The sequence below is a fragment of the Mycetomoellerius zeteki genome, unplaced genomic scaffold (genome assembly GCF_001594055.1).
Source record: "Mycetomoellerius zeteki isolate Tzet28-1 unplaced genomic scaffold, Tzet1.0 scaffold146, whole genome shotgun sequence".
In the NCBI taxonomy this organism is placed as follows: Eukaryota; Metazoa; Arthropoda; class Insecta; order Hymenoptera; family Formicidae; genus Mycetomoellerius; species Mycetomoellerius zeteki.
Genome location: NW_017256404.1, coordinates 27,338 through 52,996, shown reverse-complemented (window position 1 = coordinate 52,996; position 25,659 = coordinate 27,338). Strand labels below are relative to the sequence as shown.

Sequence of the window (25,659 nt, the reverse complement as noted above, 5' to 3'; positions counted from 1 at the left end):
CATATTGCAAAAGACAAAATTCATCTACTGTTAAAGGCTTTCAAAGAGCGACTGACAAATTCATAACAGAAAGTGGAAAATGTAATCAAATATGTCGGTGCTAGATATGGCAAGAAATGTAAACATTTTTTTTCGATTTCTCTGAAACGGAGCAAAAACGAGCATATGTCTATAGGACTTTTTTTCTTAGTTTTTTACTCCTCTACACGCTCCCGAAGTTTTGCCATTTAATTTGGAAACACCCTGTATATGTTACATCGGTTAAACACAAAAAATGGTAAAATTATGTAATTTTAATCATAAGTCACACACAAGTTACATATTAAAATTAGATGCTTAAGATATAAATATATTTCTTTAAAAGCAAAAATTTTTTGTAAGTACAATTAAATATATTACTATCTTTATGATCAAAGTATATTACTATCTTTAAATCTTAATTTATAATATTGAAACTTATATGCGGAAGAAAAAAAGAGAAAAATACGTGTTTTTTTCTTTCATATGTACGCGCGTATACTTGTTTATACGAACGATCGTTTATTGATGCACTCACTGGAAATTAGAAATTGATCGCAACCGTGACGAGCACGGCCGAACTATTTAGTACAAAGTCAAGTACATCGGACACGTAGCCAATTGTTTGTATAGCCATTTGTATGAAATACATATATGTTGATAGGCTTTTCATACATATGCATTATGCGTACGCGCTGGATATAGCTCCCAAATGTGTTCTAGATAAAAACGATATGTCGAAAATAAACATTATACATAAATGCGAATAATGCTTTATGTTGTACGATCTTTATAGCGAGATGTATTATTAAACGCAAAGAATAATTGCGTTTCAATTTTTCTTGAAACGCAAGAAAGAATGAAAAAAAATTCAATAATGAATTGGTTTTATTGAAAAACAAGCTGAAAAGGAAATATATTTTTTTTAAATTGATTTTTTCTTAATCTTCTAACATATTAACATTCTAACATATTAATTGTAACCTAATTAAACTTCTAATATATTAATTCATCTTATGTTAAATTAACCCAAAAATTTGACTTGATACCGTTTGGACACGTAATTAATGATTTATGTTAAATTCGAAACATTTTTTTTCATCAGAGTGTATAAATACAGTGAAGATTTTAAGATAAAGTAGTATTTGTAGATCATATTAGGTATCCAGTATAGCCTAAGTATATATATTTTCCTCTTTTTCGTAAAAAAAATGTTGAAAAATGGAAAATGAAGTGATCTCCTGTTACTTTTATAAGTAAATTTTTAAAAGCTAAGTTTATTAACATATTGACATATTTATTGACGTGTAAGAAGACACAAAGAGCTACTTTTCAAACAGGTAATTGACTTATTATCTACTCATTTATTTATCTATTTACATTCACGAGGTTTTTAGCAGGTGAATTAATATCCATCTGGTCTGGAATGACAAAAGCAGCAAAAAAAGAATATTGCAATTGGTTACAATGTATGCAAACACGTTTTTGGAAGATATTATTGTCCAATATTAAATTATTTTTCTATTTGTCCTCGTAATTGCGCGCGTTCTTATCAACGCGTATTTACCTAGCAACGAATGCGATCGAATTCTAATTTGCACCGTTGATTTTTAACCGATTATTTGCGATAAGCGAATGAATATAGAATGCAGAGTAAGGAGGGTGAAAAAGATGCAATGCTATGCTATAGTAGATATTTCGTGGCGTCGCGTCGCGCCACGCCGTGATGATGATGACGTAAACATTTGATACACATATACATATGTATAACATCAAATGTATCTCATCCACGAGCTATTCAGTAGCTCGTCTGTCCAATGGTGTATGCATCAAGCAAACAGTGTCGGTTAAAAGCCTGTATTATACAAATGCTCCGATATGCAATTTCCATTTAAGTTAATTACATCCTATATAATAAACTTATACATTATATGCTGAATTACATCAATATATTTCTAAAATCTCAAGTATCTTATGATCGAATAATTATTAGAGATATACCGGATATACGAGAATAAATATCCGATATCCGGCCTTATCCGGCCCTTTTTTACTATCCGGTTGGATAGTCGGATATCATTAGTATCCAGCAATATACCCGGCCGAAATGTTGAAAATTCGCGCCATTGATGCAGAATGGCATTTTTTTCAGTTGAACTTGCACGATTCATTTTTTCTTATTTTTCTCCTCTTTTTCTCTTCGCGTTAGGGAAATAAAAAAAATTATTATCGCTATTTCTCCCTTGCTTTCCTTTCTTTCGAGTAACAATTTCGTCACATTATATTTATTGCGCGTGATATTTGTTATTGGTTAAAAAATATAATGATCAAAAAAATATAAAATTTAATCTACAATTGACAGAGAGATAGATATGTTATTGATATATTTTTACAATACAATATACGATATCGTCAAAAATTAAATTTTTTTTTGTCAGGTGCTCCTGGCTTTGAACATGGCATATTATTGCGATTTTCTTTATTTAATTAACTTGTGATTTTTGGTATTTCTATTATAAAAAAATTGTTCATAACAGATTATAAACAATTGTTTTTTTAATTTTTAACTTCTGATCTTTGCTTAGATTGGTAAATCTTCGAAGAACAAATGAGCATCACAATGCATGTCGCAATCGATTATTTCGATTGTTCGTCTCAAAACAATTTCGCAAAGTCTCACGGTAATATACCATATGTATATGTAATCAAATTCGATTTGTTATGATTAGCATATTTTTTTAGATGATTTTATTTTTATTTGTTATTTTCAGATACAGTTAAACAATTTTTTTTATAAAAGATATAAATGTTCTTTTATTAATTTAAATTAATGCCAGACTTTTACACTATTTTGTATAAAAAGATGAAAAACATCATGAGAATAAGATAAGACATACCATGACAATGAGATGTGGCCGATTTATTTATGGAATGAATGCGAAATCGATCCGAGATTGTCTAGCCTAGTATCGAATGAAAATTGGTACGCGACCCACCGACGCGATTTATAAGTAATACCCGAGCGGATATACTTGGGAAATATGCTGCGCCCTCGAATTAATCTTCCCTCGAGTAGAAGCCATATTTGCGGTATAATCAGAAATGTGGCACATTCGCAATACCAATAAACGAGATAGGTCAAAGGAGTCTGCTACGTGAGATTCTAGAACGATCGATATATCGACGATAAATTAACTAATATATGAAATGCTTGGAACTGATGCTGATTTTCCATTCGATAAATCCGCATAGTTTATTACATATTACATCTTGTAACAAATATTCTCAAGAAATTTTCAAGAATTTTCAAGTGCGTACAAGATAAATTTTCTACATCACTTATTACAATATATTTACGACAGTAACGATTTCTCAACTTTTGTCACTTGAATGTTTTCTGCTAGAAAATGTGTTTCTCTTATTGAATGCTAGAATAAAATGAATAATTGATGGTAAATAGTGAAATGGAAAGCATGTTTTCCAAGATCGATAGTTTATGGATAATGTCATTATATAGAAATATATTACTATATAATTGAGTATTGTATTAAATGAAACAAAAAAAAAGCATATTTCGAGTGTTATACTGCCATTGATGTTGATTATTTCGCACTATTAGTCAATTTCCTATTTTCATCGCAAGAAACGTCACATTCCAGCACGTAATATTTTAAGAATCGTTTATTTCTCGACCGGATATTAATACCGGAAGTTGACGTTCAATCTATGCTGATAAATTTCAGAAATTACGTATTACAAATCTTGTATTCAGTAAATTTAGAATTTTCAGGAATGCTATAATATATGTATGTAGATATACTATAATATTGTATAAATACGAAGGATACCGAGACAAATAGAATTTACTATTTATTATAACATTATTAAATATCAATAGCAAACAACGCATATCTATTGCATATCTACATTTAAGTGCACTTTGATATGTACACACAAGCTATAACTCGCATCTGTGTGACGATAAATTTATTTTTATACCTGACGAACGTGGCAACACAAAATTGTTCTTCATCGTTTTCTGAAAATGCTATACATTCTATAACATTAAGTAAATTAAACAATAAGAATTTTATTTTAGACCGTATATGTAAGAACACAACCAATGACACAACGAACTAGAAATTATAATAAATGCCTATAACGCCTGAATCTTTAAAGCTTAAATAATTCAATGTGAATTATATCGTATACTTATATACTACACATATATGTACTTATATGTATATATGCATACATATATACCATATTTATAGTCATTCGAACTGCGCGCCGAATTGGTTTTTTCCGGACTTATACATTAAGTAAATATATTAAATAAATTATCAATACGCAGACTATTGTCAAATGTAGTTTTTAGGAAATTTGCTCTAGGAAGCATTTGCTTTTTTACGTTCCCTTCTACCTCCTTGATGTAAGTAGTAAGCGTGTAGTTACTGCATCCCGTAGAATACTTTTGTCATACAATCTACAAAGTCGATATAAAGTATAAGAGTAAAAAAATTGCACTTATCGGTAAGTCATGCATATACATGATATAAATCACACAACATAGAATTTAAACAAATTTGAATAGATTCAGGCGACAAAAGTAATCGTCATATTTTGTATCGAATGCACTAATTATGTTATGTAATGTTTCCCTTAATAGACATCTAACATAAGAGTGAAGCAGGTTGCTTGCGTTGATCATGAAAGATTTATCACGAAGATCGATTCACATCGCAAGGACAAGACGATTAGCAATGCATGACTCGATGGGTATTAATTCATACCGTTAATGAGTGTAACAGTAAGTGATGTGTGTGTGGCGTCCTACGCGTGGCGGAATAAATATTCCATTGAAACCGCTATTATACTTATCATACCATTAAAAAACTCATTATATATATGTTAAACAGATCAATCTATATATTTCGCTTTATTATAGATAGTCACTTTATTCATCAATAAAAGAATTCGAATAATCTTTTCAACGCATTTTCAACCGTAGGATATGTATGTGACTTATGAAGCTTACAATGTGTTTTAATACGCGAATATCCATATCTCCTTCCAACTAGGGATGCACTGGATATCCGGAAAGTCCCTACTTCCAACTATCTTCTCTTACGAGAGTTTCATAAATAACTCAGACAACATATGTATATGTCCAAAAAGGGGGATATAAAATATCTTACAGACGTCTTGAGGATATCTTTGTGACACGATAACTGAGAGACTATGACATACTGCAGATGACGTTTTCAGAACGTCTTATATGGTATGTATTCTGGACATGTTGTTCTCTGGAGATATAGATGTAAAATGCAGTATTTTTTAAATTTGATTAAAATATATATCATATTAAAAAATTGAAATTAAAAATTGAAAAAATTGAATTTTATTATTACGTTGTTTTATTAACCGTAATATTATTGAATGTCATTAAATGATAATTATCTTTATATTCTTTCAAGATTACTGTATATTGTAATTGTATAGCTCAAAATTCAAAGCAATATCTACGGTAATTATAATATAAAAAACATTTCCCAGTCTTAATTCAAACATTTCGTACGTCACGATTAAATTATGAAGTGCAATTGAAAGAAGCGACAAATGGAGAGCAATTTCTTCGAGGGTCGACTGTACAAACAACTGGTTTCCGACAATTTGCTTTTATCGAAGATCGAAACAACTACCCACCTAGCATATAATGGATAATAAAATGCAAAAAGGACAACTTTCGAGAGTCTTATCGCTTGCATGATGCTTTCAACAGAAAAAATACTGTTTCATAACTTAGCTACGTAACGTGTACAATTTACTTTTTTAAAAGAGATCCTCGAAGCTGCGAAGCAAAAAGAAATGGTTCTTTCATCTTAAGGAGATTGTAAGGGTATAAAACACATATAAACTAATATTTACGCTTTAAACAAACTACATACATGTAAAAGTTGTGTTCCACACATAACATTCTGCTTTTATTGAGCAACACATTTTTATAGATTTTATATATATATTTTATTTGTTATTAGTTTTATTGTTATAAACAAAAATTTTTTAAATAATAACAAAAATCTAAACTTTTTATATAAATATTTTAAGTACTAAAAATGACTTATGCAAAGTTTCATTGAGATTCACCAATTAATTTGTAACAAATAAATATTTTGTTTATTTACTGAACAATTAATGTCTGCATCTCAATGTACAATAACTTTACATAAATATTTTTGAATTCATAAAATACTTATATAAAAAAATTGAGATTTTTATCATTATTTTATAATATATTTTTATATATTTCTATTAGAGTACAAATTTAAAAAATATTACTATTTATTGAGATAACTTTTGATCCAGATAGTCAACTGTCTCTAATTTTTTTGTATTACTTTTAAATGCAATTTAGAATAATCTGTAATTTATTCAAATAATTCTTAACATATTGCATTTGCCTTACAACCTCCTTAAAGAAAGAGAGAAAAATAAATCTCCACGAGCGTTTAATCTACTTTTGCATAATCTACTTTTTCTCGTATCTGTTAAAGTTGATACAAATAAAACAATAGCTTACCGAAGTCGTATAATATTTAAAGACACTCAGCAAGAACATACCTAAGCAACATATTATAAAGACGATTATCCTTTTTTCTTGTAACGTGTAAGTAAATTAATAAAGCCTGAGCTTAGGTTTCACATTACAGCTACTAATACATTGTATAAATCCGTTGCTACTGCATCACACTATCCACGTTACTTGGCAACCCCCGTTTACGAGATGGAAATTTTCTTTGCCGCGATTTATTCACGATCGTGATTCACGGTAGTCTTCGCTCACTCGACCGAATAATCGATTGACGTAGATTGTAGATAGATCTTACTAGTGACAAAGGCGAAAATGAGGAGGCGAACATCCTCCTCGTTTAGCTGCAAGTATATGAGATCATATTTCGTATTCAGGAAAAAACTATCAATATATTTCTAACACGATTATACTGTCATAACGACTTTATCGATCGTCACGAAAACACATGCCACAATGTGATTCAATGAAATCTAATAATAAATTAAAACAATGATATAAGCAAAGTCACACAAAAGTAGGGCTCGCTATTATACGTTTAAACGAAAATGCGTTTACACGTATAATTAGTATATCCGTTTATTAGAAACGTTTGTCCGAATATACGTGTAATTAACTATTATACGTTTAAGCGAAAACACGTTTATACGTATAATTAGCATATCCGTTTATTAGAATCGTTTTTCCGAATGTTTTCACTTTTTTATAAACGTTTATCCCTTTATTAAGGAGTGTGACGAATTGAAAAAATGCAAAAAATTCGATTTTTAATTTTATTAAAAAACGTTAAATTATTCGAAAAGATGTTTTTCATAGATGGATATGTTAAATATACACGTAAATGTATTTTCGTTTAAATGTATAATAAAACACGTATATTCGGAAAAATGTTTCTTTTATAAACGGATATGCTAATTAAACGTGTAAACGTTTACCTTCAAGTAAACGTTTTTTTGAAAGCGAATATAAACGGATAAACGTTTTACGTTTACACGTATCTTCGAAAAACGGAATAAAATTAGAGCCCTATACACAAAAGTTTATTTAACACACTATATTTGTTCAAAAATCATATATATTGTGAAAGTTGTGAATTTTTGAATAATTCTATAATCTCGTAGTACATGAAACAATTTTATGATTCTAACCTTTGTTTAATACTTCTCCGACTCTTTTTACCTTTATACAATTATTCTACAAATTTTTAATATGTAGTAATTAATAAACGCTCAAAAAACTTTTACAAAATATTCTCATTTTCCATAAACCAATCTTGTTTGTATGGTTGTATTACGTATATTGTTCTTAGCAATTACAAACAATAAAATGTAATCACGGTAATCCAATTAGTTTCAACCTTTTACACCTTTGCTACTTATCAGCTAATAGAATGTAAAAGAGACCGATTCAAAATTTAATAATATAGTTACGACGGATTACATATACATATTTCCTTAATTCATTCGGATTTATAAGTACCATGTGATATTTTTACCGATACAACATCTAAATCAAAATTTTTACAACTGTACTTTTTTCTCTTTTTCTTTCTCGCTCCCTCCCTCCTCTTCCTTTCTCTTTTTCTCTCATTCAAGAAATATCATTCAAAGATACTATTTATATGTTACAGATCAAGTGTGAATAATGGGTCAAAGGTATTACAACAGTGAGCAATTTGTTGTTAGTACAAATTTACTAGAAGTTATATGTATAGTCTTAAGTTGAGATTAAAAACACTTGCATAACCTTCCCTTAAAGCTTATTTCAAAATATAATGAAATCTTACGTGTACCAGATTTTAAAGGAAATTTCAATGGTTATTAGCTCTGATCTGTTGATTCATTCAGTCATAAAGTAGGTACTTAATTAAAAGAATGAAAAACCCGAGTCAATTTTAATTACACCTATTAAAGCGCGTAGGAGTTATAACGGTGAGAATACGACGTTAAACATGAGAAAATGTTTTGTCCGAAATGCCGTTACTTAGAATACATTTTGACATTGCAAAATCAATTAAATGTTTTCGAGCCACTAGAATCTCTAGGCTCTCGACTAGCAAATTGCCTTCAATTGATTCTGATGAATCAGTGCTGAAATTTTCATAAAATCCAAATACGCATTCTCAACATATTCCATCCACACCACTGCACTGTGCGAATATTAACAACGTATTCCGATTTATTTATAGATTGTAAATGTAAGAGAAGCACTAAATTAATGCACGGACAAATTTAACCGAACGCGATGGTATAACATTCTCTCCCGAATGCTCATTTCTCGTTCGTAAATAAATGTCTCCTATCAACGCGGACATTCATAAGTACTTTATTTGTTTTCATGCTTGCAGCGAGAACACTCCTTTTCCGTTTCTACAAACGTTTTATAAAAAAACGTTTATAAAAAATGATAATGTTTGGGAAAAACACACGATCATTATTCCTATTGTCTAAAATACGAGCTATCCTGTTATGTTTGGTATATAACAATAATTAAATACTTGAAAATTATAGAAAGATACAGAATTTATTAAAATACAATATGAAATGCAACCAATATTTTTTGCAAAATAATTTCAAAACGTAATAAAAATGCAAGAATAATATAAGAAAGAAAATGTAAGGAAAAAAAAGTGTGTATTGTTTATAAAAAAATTCTCTATTATAATCAACATGATCAATTTTAAAAAATAATTAATAAAAGGGGCTACGAGCCAAGTTAGGTGTTCGTTGCTAACTATCTTCCATTTAATATTAAAAAAATACACAAACGGTTTCGACCTGTTATATACATATGATAAATTTTAATGTTAACATAAACTATCTGTTAAAATTAGTCTTCCAATATCTGAGATGCGTGTATATTATTTTACGAGCATATTACTTTACGTAAAAAAACATATCTATTTATATGCTAGTTGCAGTTTCAAGAAAGGATAATTAATTAGAAATGTTGAATACATGCTTGTTTCAGGAAGCGAATGGATTGAGAGAGAGAGAGAGAGAGAGAGAGATCCGAGGGATAAATCAAATACTCTGTGTATTTTCGTATTCAAGTCATTTCCGCTTCTCAATGGATACATAATATGCAAAGCTTGACTTTATGATAACTTATAATTTTTTAACGGATCAATAAACTTTTCAAGTTCAATTCTTTAGCCGCGAGTTTCGAGAGTTTCTTCAATAAAGTAGAAAGATTGTCCAAGACGAAAATTACGATGGTGCCTCAGAAAGTTGTTTTTCTTCAAAGATAATCCAAAATGCAAAATCGAAAATCGAAGATTACGACTATTGCGTTTTGGCTGAACCATTTCGTTGTCTCGATAAGATAATAACTGAATCGTTAACATATATGATACATATACATGTATATGATTGATACTTATAAAGAATGCTTTATTTACTTTTTCAACCAGCTAATCACGTTAGGCAATTAGCAATTTAATTTGTTCAACCAATCGTCCGTACTATTGACTGCGATATGACAATCTCGATGACGTTTGGCGTCATGACGCAAGGCTGTATGAAGTAAAGCGCGGATATAACTTAAGAAAAACTTAACCCGCGAAGAAAAGCGCGTATGCGAGAATAAGTACGAATTCTTCTATTGCTGAGAGTGTGACAATGTCAGCGCTCGCCACAGATACGCCGCTACCGTCCACTACATTTGCTGGGGAATTAACGACTAGCCTCACATCCACCGTTACCAAGATTGACACACGATTAGACATCAGTCCGGTCTCAGTTATTCTGGCGATCTCCATAGTGTGCATTCTCTCGCCGATCACCGTTACCGGTAACTCCATCATCCTAGCAGCCTTCTACAGATACAAAAGACTGAGGACTGCTTCCAATTGCCTTTTAGTCTCGTTGGCTATTAGTGATTTCGGGGTAAGTCTTTACTTATCACTTGTATCGTTCTTGTATAAGTATTATTATAAAAATGTGTCTGAGACACAAATGTGCCTTATTCGCCGAATACTTATTCGCTCGCATCCGAGCAACGAACGCATTCTCATTTAGATCCGCGATAAATGCATGATCTGCTCGTTTTTATTGGTAGATCGGCGTGTTTATGCCAGTCGGGATGCAGCTAGAGCTCTCCGGTCTACCAGAAAATGGCGTTTCCGCTCTCTGCATCGTGCCATATTGCATTGCGATCGCGCTCTGTAGTGTGAGTATCCTAGTCACCGTGGCCATCGCGGTGGACCGTTTGACTTCGTTGGCGCAACCGTTGCGATACAAGAACATCATCACCCACAGCAGCGTAGAAAAATACATCGCGGTCTTTTGGATATATGCGATCGCTGTTGGCCTCTCGCCTCTCATCTATGCTCAAATCATCGGAGGGATGCAGTCGCACAGGTAATTATATTTACTCAATGTTTATATCGTTATACATATATCTCTACATTTCGCTCTATTTCAGTTAAAAAAAAAAGCTTGAGTAAATTTCGGTTTATAAGAATATTACCGTACGCAAGTCAAGTGCAATTCATTTAATTATTAAATATATAAATGACTTGTTACGGTATTAACGCGCTCTATAACGCAATTTGCAAAGTATTAACCTCAAGTAAAACTAATATCTAATTTAGGTTTTGAATGGAATAAAATATATGAACCATTTAGTTTAATCGTGAGTACATCACTACAATATAAGTGATTATGAATTTTGCATCCCATTTCTTTTTGTTTTAGACTTTTATCAATAAACTTTCACAAAAAACTTAAAAAGGAGAAAAACAATGACACGCATAATATAATTAATGTAATGTAAAATTTTTAATCACGTTTTCGCTAAAGATTAAGTAATTCGTTTTTATTAAAACTTTCCGAAATAAAATTAATTAATAAAATTAATTTTACTGTGGTATAAAATTCCATTTTAATCTTGTTTCGCACAAATCAGAATAACTGTATTTCTCGACAAGTACAATAAAACGCGCGCCTGCATTTGTTAACCTTATTTCCCTGTAAAAGAAAGATCGTAATACTCTTGATCGTAGCGAGTGACGAATTCATAACGATATTACTAACGATATTTATAAAAAATGCAAACACAAAAAATAGGAAACACTTTCAAAACGCTCAAAATTGTACAATTATCAGATCACCGAAACACGGTAAAAAATCATTGGAGATAAAAAAATAAATAAAAATTTTAAAGCTTTTGGAACTTTCACTTTAACACCCTTTTAGCCGTTTATCAAAAAATTGCTATCTTTACAATTTTGTATCTTAACAAAGATGACATTTTGTTATGTTCCACAAAATTATGTATATCCAACAGTCTGTAATTTGGTGAAATCTTTTTTTCAAATCTATAATAAGTCCTATAATAAAGTAGATAGAGTTTTACCTATAAAATGCTTTTTTAAAATTTTTCTTACGATTTTTCTTGACTAATTATAGTGACGCGATTTTGAAGCTAAACCTGCTTTTTGTTACAACAACTATAAACATTGAAATTACCGCCAAAATTTATTTTCTCATAATTCTGCAGAATTAAATTTAAAAACGATCAAAAGCATACATGTTCAAATACAAACTTCGAGCTTCAAGATGCTTTTTTAATTAAAAAAAATTTTTTATATAAGTTTGTGGGTAAAACTGTACTTTTTTTTGTAAAAGCATTAGATTTTTTAAGTAAAAAATTTTTTATCAGATTCATGCAGACTGTTGAATGTAATTTTGAGGAACATAATCTTATTGTTAAGATGTAGAACTGTAAAGATGGAAAATTTTTTTAAAAACAACCAAATCCAAATTTCCAGTTTTAAAACTAGACTTTTTTACTTTTTCGTCTGCGATGATTTTTCACCGAGTTTCTGTGATCTAAAAACTGGGCAATTTTGGGCGTTTTGAAAGTGTTCCCTACTTTTTTTGGTGGTTTATTCGCGCATTCTAGACATGATATTATAATGCGAACGAATGATCACGCGCGACCATCGAACATTCGCAGAGGCTATACGGTCCATTTGATGCTACAAATACTTCGAAGCATTTTTTGATTGGTCAATTAGTAAAATTCTTTTTTCCGATTGGTCAATGAAAAACTTGGAAGCACTTGTAGCGCCAAGTGGATCGCACCCAGAATATACGCTTGCGACATTCGAAAATACGTCGACTTTGGTCGACTTCTGCGCCTGCGGACTGCGGTCCGCCTGTTGCTGGATTCACACTACATCCGATTTTCGTCGTACGCCGCTCTGCAACCAATCAGAAAACAGGATAGCGCGAATAATCTTTGATATTAATTTATCTTGCAGCGGAAACTGCAGATTCGATGCGGCTGTGCTACCACCAGTCAGAGTGTTTCTGGTCGTGGCAGTTTGGGCACCGAGCGCCCTGGTTCTACTGGGTTGCTACATGTATGTCTATCTTGTCGCGCGTGCACATGCACGTGCGATTTATACAGTGGAATTATCGTTTAGACATCAAACGCAGACGTTGGCACTACCTCGTTATGGACAAACGCTAGCAGTCACGGTTGGCGCATTTTTTATTCTGTGGCTTCCATTCCAAGTGAGTGAGCTTCTTCCGTAATTACTGTGGAAGGACTGTAACTCTTTGATTTACATCATTGACATATGTAAAATCCAAGTTTATGCATATACAGGGTGTTTCCAAATTAAATCGCAAAACTTCGGGAGCGTGTAGAGGAGTAAAAAACTAAGAAAAAAAGTCCTATAGACATATGCTCGTTTTTGCTCCGTTTCAGAGAAATCGAAAAAAAATGTTTACATTTCTTGCCATATCTAGCACCGACATATTTGATTACATTTTCCACTTTCTGTTATGAATTTGTCAGTCGCTCTTTGAAAGCCTTTAACAGTAGATGAATTTTGTCTTTTGCAATATGCCGCGTACGTATTCTAATAGTGAATATGCTGATATGGTTTTTGTATACGGTTTCTGCAACGGTAATGCTTTAAAGGCGGTGCGAGAATATGCACGACGATTTCCAAACAGAAGAGTGCCAAACCGAAGAGTGTTTATGTTGACATTTAATAGATTGCGAGAGACTGGATCATTTTCAATTCGACAAGAAAACAACCGATTTCAAGCAGCGTTACGAAGAGATTTGCAGGCAGGGAATCGTATTTTACAACATTTTGACAATCATCCTGAGACCAGCGTTCGGAATGCGTCGGCTGTATTGGGAGTGTCACCACAAACAATTTGGCGAACTGTAAATGAGCATATGTCTATAGGACTTTTTTTCTTAGTTTTTTACTCCTCTACACGCTCCCGAAGTTTTGCCATTTAATTTGGAAACACCCTGTATATCTCATATCCTTCGTAGACACACACATTTTTACTTACTCCACAGGCACCCTGGATCTTTTTTTGTCTAGCTAAAATTTTGTTGAAACTGTTCTAGACTTGAAAAAATCGAAAAAAATTTTTAATTATTTTTCAACATCTCTGCTACATTGCCAAATGGTTATTTAACTGTTATTCAACTGTTACTTAAAACCTTTGTTTAATAAAAATTGAAATTTGTGTCAAGAAATTTGAGAGTGAAATTTCATCTGGGTAAAAAAAGCATGCCTACGATGGATTGAATGATGGATTAAAACCCCGTCTGTAGTTTATATGTATGTCGCCGTTGGATTGACATTTTGCTGTCACCATGCTTGTCACATGCTTCCTAATTTCCTATACCGGAAAAGAATAAGATTTAACTCTATTATAGTGTTGATTCTACTATTTCATATTTTTGGTAGTGACTTTATTATATAATATATTACATCTGTCAACTAAATTACGGGTATGCATTGTGCTTCAAATTCTAAACGTTTATCACAAGTGGCTAACCCATTTATTGTTTTATAGAAAAATTTTTCTTTTTTTTTTTAATGATACACGGCCTCATTAGCAAAATGCACATGCATATTTCTCCTATCAAATTGCAAAAGATAAAAAAGTTCCGTATCATCTTTTTATGCCACAAAGATCAACAAGAATGTCCAATGGAGAGATGTGAAAGAGAGAAAACGTAAGTTTGAAAGAAATATCGTGATCGTGTTCGCTTCATTAAATATTATTACCAAGAAAGAACCTGAAGAAATTATACAGACCTACAAAGGAATATTTTTTTTCAAAGCAATATACTTATTTCTTACTCAACATTTTTCTGTTTGGAATTACAACAATGAGGTAAGCTTACGAGATTAAACGTTAATATATTGATTTTTTTGAAATTTTTATCAAAATTTTTTTTGAAATTTTTATGTAGGTGGTTTGGGAAACAGACATTGGAAAGCGTCCTTAACTTAAAGTTTCCTTAACTTCAACTTGTTTCATCTTATCTTCACAAGGGAGCGAAAATTTCATTAAACGACAAAAAGATCGATGCAATTTGTAAAATTACTAAACGCTAGGACATGTTTACTGCATTGCTAGATGTGAAGAAAGGAGAGAAACGGTATTGCTCCTTGGTGATCTTTTTGTTACTTTGTATACGAATCTTGCCTCGTAAATATTATAAAAGGGCAAATGGAAAAATATTGCAAGTGTTTTTGCGACTGTTTTGTCCGGTACATTGAATTTCTTTTTAATATGGAAACAAAGTTTATTAAAACAGACAGGCGAAATTTAATTCAAAGTGTTCAATCATAGAGTAGCAGTAATAATAATTAACCGAAGAATCATGCGCGTCGATCACATTGTGTAAATTGTATTGGTACAATACATGAAATATACAGGGTGTCCCAGAAATAGGTGGGGCCAAACTTTAGTATTCATATTCTACTGTCCCTAAGAATGAAAAAAGGTCATATAAATACATATTATTGGTCCAAAAATTCTCCCTTTTTGAGATATAAGCACTTTTTGTTTGCGAGAGAATATTTTTAAGTATTTCAATTTTTGTAACTTAAAGAAATTGTGTGCTGAAAATGACTTCTTCGTATGTTACGATACACGCTTCGCCTCGACGATGAGCTCTGAAGTTTCCGTTAGCTCGTTCATACATGAAATGAATATCTGCCCACTCGCGCGATATTGGAATAAATCATCTTGGTAACGTTATCTTAACTGTACAACGTTTAGATAGAACTAATTTACTACGATAAGCTGCCTCGGATAACAGTATTATTTGCTCTACAATATTTACTTTGTATTTACTTTGTATGGTATCTGTTCGTATAAAGTAAACTTTTGAGATAAAAAAATATTTATTTCTCAAAAAGGAAGAGTTTCCGGACCATATGTTTATGTGACCTTTCTTCATCCTTAGGGACAGTAGAATACGATACCAAAGTTTGGTCACCTATTTCTGGAACACCTTGTATGTACCCGCAAATTATAATGGAATACACAGGGTGTCTGGTAACGACCACATAATCTCTCATGGGCAGGTAGAGCGTAAACTAATGTCCTCTACCATTTTGCAATTTTCGCAATTTTTTTTAGTTTCCAATGTCAGCAGAATGTCTAAATAGACATGTCTAAATAGACTAAAATAGACGCATATATATAAGATAACTGTAAGACATCTTTAAGAATTCTTTAAGAAAAATCTTTAAGATATTTTATAAAGAACTTTGCGAAATATTTTAAGGTTATCTTATGCATCGATTTTATCCGCTTATTCGGCAATCTTTAGAAATTACATTAATATCTCGTTGACTATTGCAAAAATTACGGATTTTGCGGTCATTACCGCGAACACTCTGTATACATGTAAGAGATAAACTCCCAGTCTCCCCTTTGAAAGAAACAATCTTTATAATCTTTTTTCTCTTGAATAATGTTTACCGCGTTTGAAAGGATTCGCGATGCAGAGTGAATTTTCATACGGATGAAGTAAGACAGATTTGAATAAGCTGATGCGGCAAGCAAGTTATATCGGTTTCGAAACGTTTTCTCCGTTTTTTAATATAACTTAGAAAATTACGAAAACTTATTCTCTTTACATATGATAATTGTAATTGTAATTCTAGCTGTTGCAAATAAATAAAAGGTGTTTTCTGGCTGAACTAGTGTACACTTTTGGAACTTAAAGTGAGATAGGTACATGTTTGATATTTAGCGAAAGCTTTAGAGAAAAAAAGTTGTAGTGCAGTCTAGTGCAGGAATAAAAGACATCTATAATCGCTAGAAGACAAATGCTAATAAATATACGAGACAGTTTAAGGCAGTCTCTAATATGGTTTTTCTCTTTTTCTAGACTTGCATGCTGGTGGATATTTTCTGCAATACCAACATCCTATCGGAATGGATGGTGGTGTGGCTAGGTTTGCCAATCCTTGCGCACAGCGGCGCGAATCCATGGATCTATGCTTTTCATCACGGTGAAATGCGCATCGCCGCCGGAAAAATTGCTCAAGATCTGGTCGCTCTGTTTGGTGTGATGCCGGGCCATTACGGCTGTTCACCGACAAGATGCGGTACCAACACAAACCTTGAACTGGCCGAAGTGAATTATGATGAAGAGAGTAACGAAAGCAGACGGCATCCGCCCATAGAGGATTGCTTTACTGCTACCAAGCATCACAAAGCTCTTTATAAGAACAGATGCTTGGAAATATCGGGTAGACACATCGATATCTCGCCCGAGAAGCATGACATCGAGCATATCGCGTCCTGCAGTAGTCGACCGGGCGACATCATCGAGGAAAATATTCACGATCTGACGAAGATGCTCGAGCCAAGATACATCATCGACCGGAATCACGTTATCGACTCCAATCACAACATCGACAAGATAAAAAATCTCAAGTATTTGCTGGATCCGACCTTCAATAAGATTAGGCATCTCCGACGATTGAATCACAAACGAATAAACGGGAATAACTTGCCGTTGATTTTCAAGTCGGAGAAATTTATATCTTATCAGAATTTGAAGAGCAACGGCTCACACAGCAATCGTAAGTTTCTTCGATTGAACGCCCTGTCGGATCCGATATTAAATGTCGATACTTCCGTAGTAGACACGAATAACTCGAACCAAGTAATGTGCCGCGTAAATAATGTTGCTTATCAAAGACGAAATTCAAACTTGATCGTGTCAGATTCGAATCTCGGAGCGGCAACGGTCCATGCTTCCGAGGTAGACACGAGACTCTTTCCGATAAGTGACATAAGTGACAACGACACGGAAAGACACGATTACTCCGTGCAAAATCTCAATCAAGGACACGAGGACGCATTAGCGAGGCACGCGATGATGCTCTGCCGACAGATGGAGGATCAGCAGAGAGAAGCCTTTAGCAAGGCTTCTTCTCGCCCGCGACCTAAGTTTCGCCATTTCGGACGCGTGAATCCGAATCTGAAACACAGACTGCGAAGCACAGGCTGCTCCTTCTCGTCGTCGGCGCTTAATAATGTCAGAACAAGCTGCGAGACGGATATCTTGAAGCGAAGCGTGCTCCCGCATCTAACTATTACGTCGAACAAATTAGCCAATCTTATTAACCTAGACTCACCATCGAGAAATGCGTGCACACCCGCGCACATAATAAATTTTACTGCCAAAACCATGACGCAAACTCATAGGAATTTGGAGGCGTTGAAGCACTCCGAGTCGATTAATGCAATCGGCGATCCAGTGATGCACCGAGTAACTCTGTTGGAGCCTTCCAACTTGATGGATTCGTTGGTTGTTCCGACGATACACTCGGAACCGCCGAGTCCCATAGATCCTCTCCCCGCGGCGTCTCTTCAGCCCGAAGAGACGCAAAGTCTCGAGATCCCGAGATCTGTCGTGGACGTCTTCGCGCAACGCGCTGGATCGCCTCTAAGTAAAAGAAGCAATCGGAAGCCCATTCCTATAGTACCGACCGTGTTACTAAATATCGAGGACTTGAGCGAATCGTTCGAAGGTGATGATCAAATTCTAAGTCAAAGGACAGACCCTCCATCCGGTAATACATCAACGTTGGAACCGATTGATCTTTTCGAGGCACTGCTGAGGAACTCGGACAAAGGTAGAGACACGGGATTACCGGAATCCATCTTCGCCGAGCACGATTCCACTAGGTTTAGCTCAAGACGTCCATCCGACTCAAAGTGGTCCGAGTCCTCTAGAAGCCAAGAGGTCTTATCGAGCGCCGCGATGGAACATCAAACCGCGTTCCCATTGTCTTACTCGGTCAACGACTTTCAGACTTGTAACAGCGACAGCGATCTCAATGATCTCACCTCCCTGGATCCCTTTATGTGTCCCGACGCTTTGACGTCATCTCTGCGCGAGTCCTTCTTCAGCGCGCCATCCATGCCTGACTCGGATATATTTACGTCTTTCGAGGAGAGCTACGAGCCGGTCTTTACGCCCGATTCCGAGCGGGACGCATTGGCGTACAGTTCGATGTCAACGATAAATTTGAAGAGGTGTGCTGTAGAAGCGACTTTTCAAAGTAGATCTACGGAATCGGTGCATCGTGTCAGGCATCCCTCGACGCGATCCTGCACGATTCTTAGAGTAGAACCGGCCGTACATTCGAATAGATTGCGCATCAGACCCTGCGCGGATTACATCTTGAAGGACTCGCCGCCGGTTAAGAGGAATCCGCGTCTGGCGCCTCTTGCTATCCCTACACCCACCGATATCTGCACTCCCACGTTTGACATCGTATCGGAAATCAAAAGCGATAACGGTATTGGCGTTAGAGTTTGAATCGTTCGGAAGATAAATAAGAATCTGCGAATTTCCTCGCATGTTTGCACTAGAAATACTTATCATCGCGATATTGAACTTCAAATTCTCGAAAGAATTTGAAAACCTCTTTATTAACTTCTAGGACAAAAAGAGAGAATGAAAGAGAAAAGAAAGAGTATGCAAAAGCTATATGATACGTAGGACGTTTTTATACGCCATCAGATATATCGCATATAAATTAACAAATCGTACGAAATGCTATTGCCAAATAAGTCTCACATATGTTTTTAATAATTTCCTTTATTCATAATGTGCCACTCGATAACGGCACACGAATAACCAAGTTATTCGTGTACTATATAGGCCATAATTTGTCATAATTCATTTTAACATTTTTTCGTGAGAGAGAGACAACGTGTACTTCAAATATTATTTAATGTATACAGCTATTTATATAAAACTCTTTTACTCGCACAAATTTTACCCTTTTTTATCTTTTTCAATACTCTTAATATTGTCATACTTGTTCATCTTGTACTTCTTATATCAAATTTAAAGTAATTTGTATTTTTAATCTTTGAAATAGTTGATTGAGATTAAAGTCATCCCTCTGAGAATTTGAAAGTTCGATGTTCTTAAGTAAAGGCATACTGGATTGGTGTGCAAAGTGTTTTCAAATTGAAATATGATGAGAAAAGGGAATATTTTATGTCATTAGTATCGCATTTTGATTTTCAATGACTGTGTTTCAACTTAACAAACAATATGTAATTGATGTAAAAGATAGGAATGCGTTAAATTTATTGCGATAATCGATATTTGATCATTTCGAACGAATCACCACTTTATTTAAATTAATAATATTTAATCATTTAAGCTAATGATTCGTTTATTTATCTGATCAAATATAATTTTTATCAATAAATAAATAAATAATGTTCCGCCTCAAATCAACGTACAAAACGATATTTGTTGTATAGAAGTAGGAGAGGAAGTTTTTTATGTGGTCCAATTCGTTATCTGTTATGTATGTACATTGTACATACATACATAATAAATATGAACGTGCAATGCGTTTCTATTCTGTGAGTCAATCGAACCGTGTGAATCGAATGGTTATTCAAAAGTTCTGTAAATGGCGTGCCAAGCAAATTGTTTTAAATCAATTTTCGTAGTCGTCTCGTGCTACGTCCGTAACATATTATTATTATTATATATCGTGTACCTGATTAGAAATTATATATTTGTTGATTGGAAAAGATTTCGAAGATATATATTGCAGAATACTGAATATACTGAAATATTCTTTAATAAGAGGCAGACTTAATTAAAATCTAATGTAATGTGGATAGTACAGCGTTAATCAATAAAATTTTGTATTCTTGCCTGACCATATTTTTGCGCGATTTATTTTTGTAATATAAAATTCTCTTTCAGAGATAATATTTTATCTAAAAGTCTTTCTATCTCATTAAAGAGAATAATATATATTACTCAAATAGAGAAAATTATAAATTTGCCTATGCCACAATTAAAATTTGTTTTTAAACTATTGTTTTTAAACTGCGAAATCTCTTTCTCTTTTTCTTATTGCTAGAATAAATAATTGCTAGAATAAATAAATAATGATACATATAAATTGTTTAATTCGCTAATTGTTCAATCCGTATAAAATCATATTACATACGTATTGAGACTGTTAAAGATGGAGACGTTACAGATAGATGAATGGAAAAATAAAAATGAGAAAGTGAGAAAGAGAAATCAGTGACATATATAACATATATAAATACATATATATACATATATTATACATGTATATATATATGTATATATGTATATATATATATATATATAGTTATTTCTATTTCAGAGAAAAGGACCAAAACTAAAGCAAAAGTATAAAAGAATCAGCACTAATTTCATGGAAAATTGGGTCCCGGTGAAATCAGTTAATTAGTTTTCACATTTAATGTAATTTATAATGTAGTAAGCAACATATCGTAAACACAAGGCTCAATAATGAATAATTGTTGATGTATGAAAGGTGCTATCACAAAGATGCGAGCACAAATTTTACATCTTTTATACACCTAACTCAAAAGCTATCCATTATTGAGGTTTGTGTCTATAACACCTATTTCAGGAGACGCGGTAGTGTCTCCGGCCATGTTCAAAAAAAACTACTTCAAGATTAATGAAAATGAAATGAGAAACACTACAAGTCTCTTATCCCGCACCACCAAAGTCCATTTTTGGAGGTTGCATAACTACTAAAATATAAAAAATTTTGAATTGGACGCAACATATCCTGAAGGCGGCATCGCCACGACTAATTTGAGCTCAAAAAAATGAAAATCGGTCAAGCCGTTCTAGACATATGAGCGGTCAAAAAGTGATGATTTCGTGAGAAATGAAGTAACGTCTCCTTCTTCTTCTTCTTCTTCTTCTTCTTCTTCTTCTTCTTCTTCTTCTTCTTCTCTGTCCGCTTTCAAGGCCATATTAATAATTTTAATGTCCTCCCTCACCTTTCACTCGCACCTCCACCAACTTCGATCCACTCTTCCCCCTCCTCCCTCTCCACCCCCTCCCCCACCCCCACCCTCACCACCCGCTTTTTCGTCGTATTTCATCCTCTTTCGTTATATTAATTATTTTAACGTCCTCTCAACTTTCACTCACACCTCCCCCAACTTCGATCCACTCCACCCCCTCCCTCACTAACGTTCCTCCACCCCCACTCTCACCCCTAACACCTTTCTCTTTTTCGTCCTATCTCACTCTCTTTCGTCTTCTCTCACCCCCTTCCGTCCTCTCTCATCCTCGCCTGCTGATAGTGTCCGATGGTCACTAAGGGTCCTGACCTTGACAATGTGAGTCGGAGTCATTTTAATTTTTTGGGATAGCTTTGTAACGTGTGATGGATGAATGGTACAACCTTCCGAAGGATGTTCGGTGTGATGACCTTCGTAATGTGTGGGAGGGTCAGGGTCGTCGGAGGTGAAATGTTCATTTTTATTTTAATATCTTCTTAATGAGTAGCGGTCGCCTGCTGAAAGTGTTCGATGGTCACTCAGGGTCGTGACCTTGACAATATGAGTCAAGGCCATTTTTATTTTTTTGCATAGCTTTGTAACGCGTGATGGGTGATTGCTACTTTCTTTCGAAGGTTGTTCGGTGTAATGACCATTCCTAATGTGTGGGAGGATCAATGTCACAGGTGGTGAACTGTCCATTTTTACTTTAATATCTTCTTAATGGGCAGCGATCGCCTACTGAAAGTGTCCGATGGTCGTTCAGGGTCGTGACCTTGACAATATGAGTCAGGGTCATTTTAATTTTTTTGGATAACTTTGCAACGCGTGATGGGTGACTGCTACAACCTTCCGAAGGCTGTTCGGTGAGATGACCTTCGTAATGTGTGGGAGGGTCAGGGTCATCGGAGGTGAACTGTTCATTTTTATTTTAATATCTTCCTAATGAGCAGCGGTCGCCTGCTGAAAGTATCCAATGGTCACTCAGGGTCGCGACCTTGACAATATGAGTCAGGGCCATTTTAATTTTTTTGCATAGCTTTGTAACGCGTGATGGGTGGCTGCTACAATCTTTCGAAGGTTGTTCGGTATGATGACCTTCGTAATGTGTGGGAGGATCAGGGTCATCGGAGGTGAACTGTTCATTTTTATTTTAATATCTTCTTAATGGGCAGCGTTTTATCCAAATATATTTGTATAAAAAATGCAGGGATGGGAGGTAAACTAACGCCGTAAATTTTATCATTTATAAAAACAACTTGCTAATGACTTTATAGCAACGATAACTGACTATACTAATTTTGTGCTAAGCTTGGAAAAGTCAATTTGAGAGGTAATTCTTTCGATATATTGCTATGAATAATAAAAATTTATTATCGAATAACTTTATGATATTTCAAAGAGTATCATCAAGAAAAAAATCTCTATGTCAAAGATCGTGTTAAAATCGGAGAGACGAAGAAAATATGATTATGTTCTCACGAGAATGGGCGATGTAGGGGCCCATTCTTTATTTTCAGTATATATATATGTATATATTCATAGAATATTATAAATTCATTCTGTTGCAATTGAAATAAATATGTAACGTATGGTATAAATATTTATTATAATTATATAAACAGTTACATATATACTATTAAATAAAATGTATATGTACAGAATATATATTTATATACATATATTTATTGTATATTTATATATGTGTATACCATATATTTCAATTTTTTCTAACTGTATTGCATAAATTGTAGCTTATAGAAAGTTACGTGATAAAAATCGAAAATATATATAATGCATATATATATATATACATTTGTGATACTTGCATTACTAGAAAGCTACTCCGTATATCTGTACTCTGAAAAGTAGGTGATATCCCAAAAAAATCATAAAAATGAAAAGTCAGGCCATGTTCAAAAAAAGATCCTCAAAAATTTAAACCTTTAAAAATTCAAATGATTATCTAAAATAATATATTACCATGAAAAGTAACTGATATATTATTAATAAACGTGCCAGTTCAAAGTGAACATACATAAAGTGTATATTATCTAAATTTAATAATATATTACCATGAAAAGTAACTTGTATGTTATTCAAGGTGCAAATTCAAAACAAACATACATATATAGTAAGTAAAATAGATTACAATTTGATTCTAGAAAATAAGTCGATATGTATGTTATTATTCTTAGTGAACAAAAAATAAAAGTCGTTTATTGAGATTTGATTTGAAATTTATACTAGCCCGTACGATGAAAAATAATTGCTTGTAATTCCAGAGTATCAATTTGTTAATGACTCGGAAAAAGAACATGGCGGCCTGCTCTCAAAAAACTTTGATGAGTTTCTCGGTGTCCACTTAGAAATAATGTCGAAGCTTTTACAGAGTAATTATTACAACACTTGAAGTACGAAAAGTATTACATTAGAATCGTATTTTCAAAAGCTCTATAACGAAATGAATATATATTACGTTAAATAATCAATAACTTTTTAAATGTACAGCTTCTTTGTACTTGACCTGAGAACTTCTTATTTATGAATTTTGGGTTTAATTAGTATTTACTCGTTTCAGGTAATAAGGCAACGTTTTTTTTATCAATAAATTACTCACTGAAAATACGGCATAACAAACTCAAAATCCGAAGTTGATACAAAAATTCGAAGTTTTACTAAAGGAAGATGGGAGGCTTTTAATCTAAACAATTTTCATAATTCTTTTATTTCAATTATTTATTTTCATCCCTCGAAAGCAGGCCGCCATGTTCTTTTTCCGAGTCATTAACAAATTGATACTCTGGAATTACAAGCAATTATTTTTCATCGTACGGGCTAGTATAAATTTCAAATCAAATCTCAATAAACGACTTTTATTTTTTGTTCACTAAGAATAATAACATACATATCGACTTATTTTCTAGAATCAAATTGTAATCTATTTTACTTACTATATATGTATGTTTGTTTTGAATTTGCACCTTGAATAACATACAAGTTACTTTTCATGGTAATATATTATTAAATTTAGATAATATACACTTTATGTATGTTCACTTTGAACTGGCACGTTTATTAATAATATATCAGTTACTTTTCATGGTAATATATTATTTTAGATAATCATTTGAATTTTTAAAGGTTTAAATTTTTGAGGATCTTTTTTTGAACATGGCCTGACTTTTCATTTTTATGATTTTTTTGGTATAACATTATAGGCTATATTAATATATGAAAACTAACTAATTTTATTGGGACCCAATTTTCCATATGATTAGTGCGAGGTCCTTTCAAAAGATAACCAATAGAGTTAATTCACTCTACGAAAATTGAAACTATCACGTTATTTTCCTTATATTTGGTTACGTGCATAGTTATGCTACCATATTTGCATTATCCTGCAACCATCTCTTAAATCTTTAATTTTATTTACATCACCGTAAAAATTACTTTGCTAATTAATATGAATGACAAAATCATCTAAAGAACAAGAAATAAAGAAGAAAAGAATAATCGCACTTCTTACAATGCCAATTAAATATTGCAATGTTTTTATACATGAAACAGTCGAGAAAAGTCGTTTGTAAATGAACATTATTTTAATCATTTTAACATATACATATATATATGTATTTGTATTCTGATAAACTTTTTAAAAAAGAAAAAGAAAAAAGGAAAGTGTATGAAAGTTTTCTATACTTCGTGTGTACCTAAGTGTCTCTGCATTTGAAGTAATTTAAGAGCCAACACAAAGAATATTTTACACGCATCCATATACATGTAAACAAATGTGCGCACAAGTGCAAGCTATATAAATATTAGAATTGGATATTTATTTCTTTTCGCATTCAAATATGTATGACTGATTTTACGCGATTTCTCTTCCATATCATACAAGTTGTAAATAGA

At 33.1% G+C, this 25,659-nt stretch overlaps 1 protein-coding gene across 1 annotated transcript; it reads left to right on the top strand.

The window, feature by feature from the left end:
• Positions 1-10,080: 10,080 nt before the first annotated feature.
• LOC108732141 (uncharacterized) lies at positions 10,081-19,382 on the top strand. The gene is made up of 4 exons (XM_018462802.1): positions 10,081-10,494; positions 10,667-10,968; positions 12,876-13,131; positions 16,784-19,382. Exons 1-4 carry the CDS (start codon positions 10,228-10,230, stop codon positions 19,229-19,231), a joined length of 3,273 nt encoding a protein of 1,090 aa, XP_018318304.1. The 5' UTR covers positions 10,081-10,227; the 3' UTR covers positions 19,232-19,382.
• Positions 19,383-25,659: the final 6,277 nt, after the last annotated feature.

Coding starts and splice junctions, on each gene's coding strand:
- LOC108732141 (XM_018462802.1), top strand. CDS start 10,228: ATGTCAGCGCTCGCCACAGATACGCCGCTACCGTCCACTACATTTGCT. Junction 10,495..10,666: donor TGGCTATTAGTGATTTCGGG/GTAAGTCTTTAC, acceptor TTTTATTGGTAG/ATCGGCGTGTTTATGCCAGT. Junction 10,969..12,875: donor GGAGGGATGCAGTCGCACAG/GTAATTATATTT, acceptor TTTATCTTGCAG/CGGAAACTGCAGATTCGATG.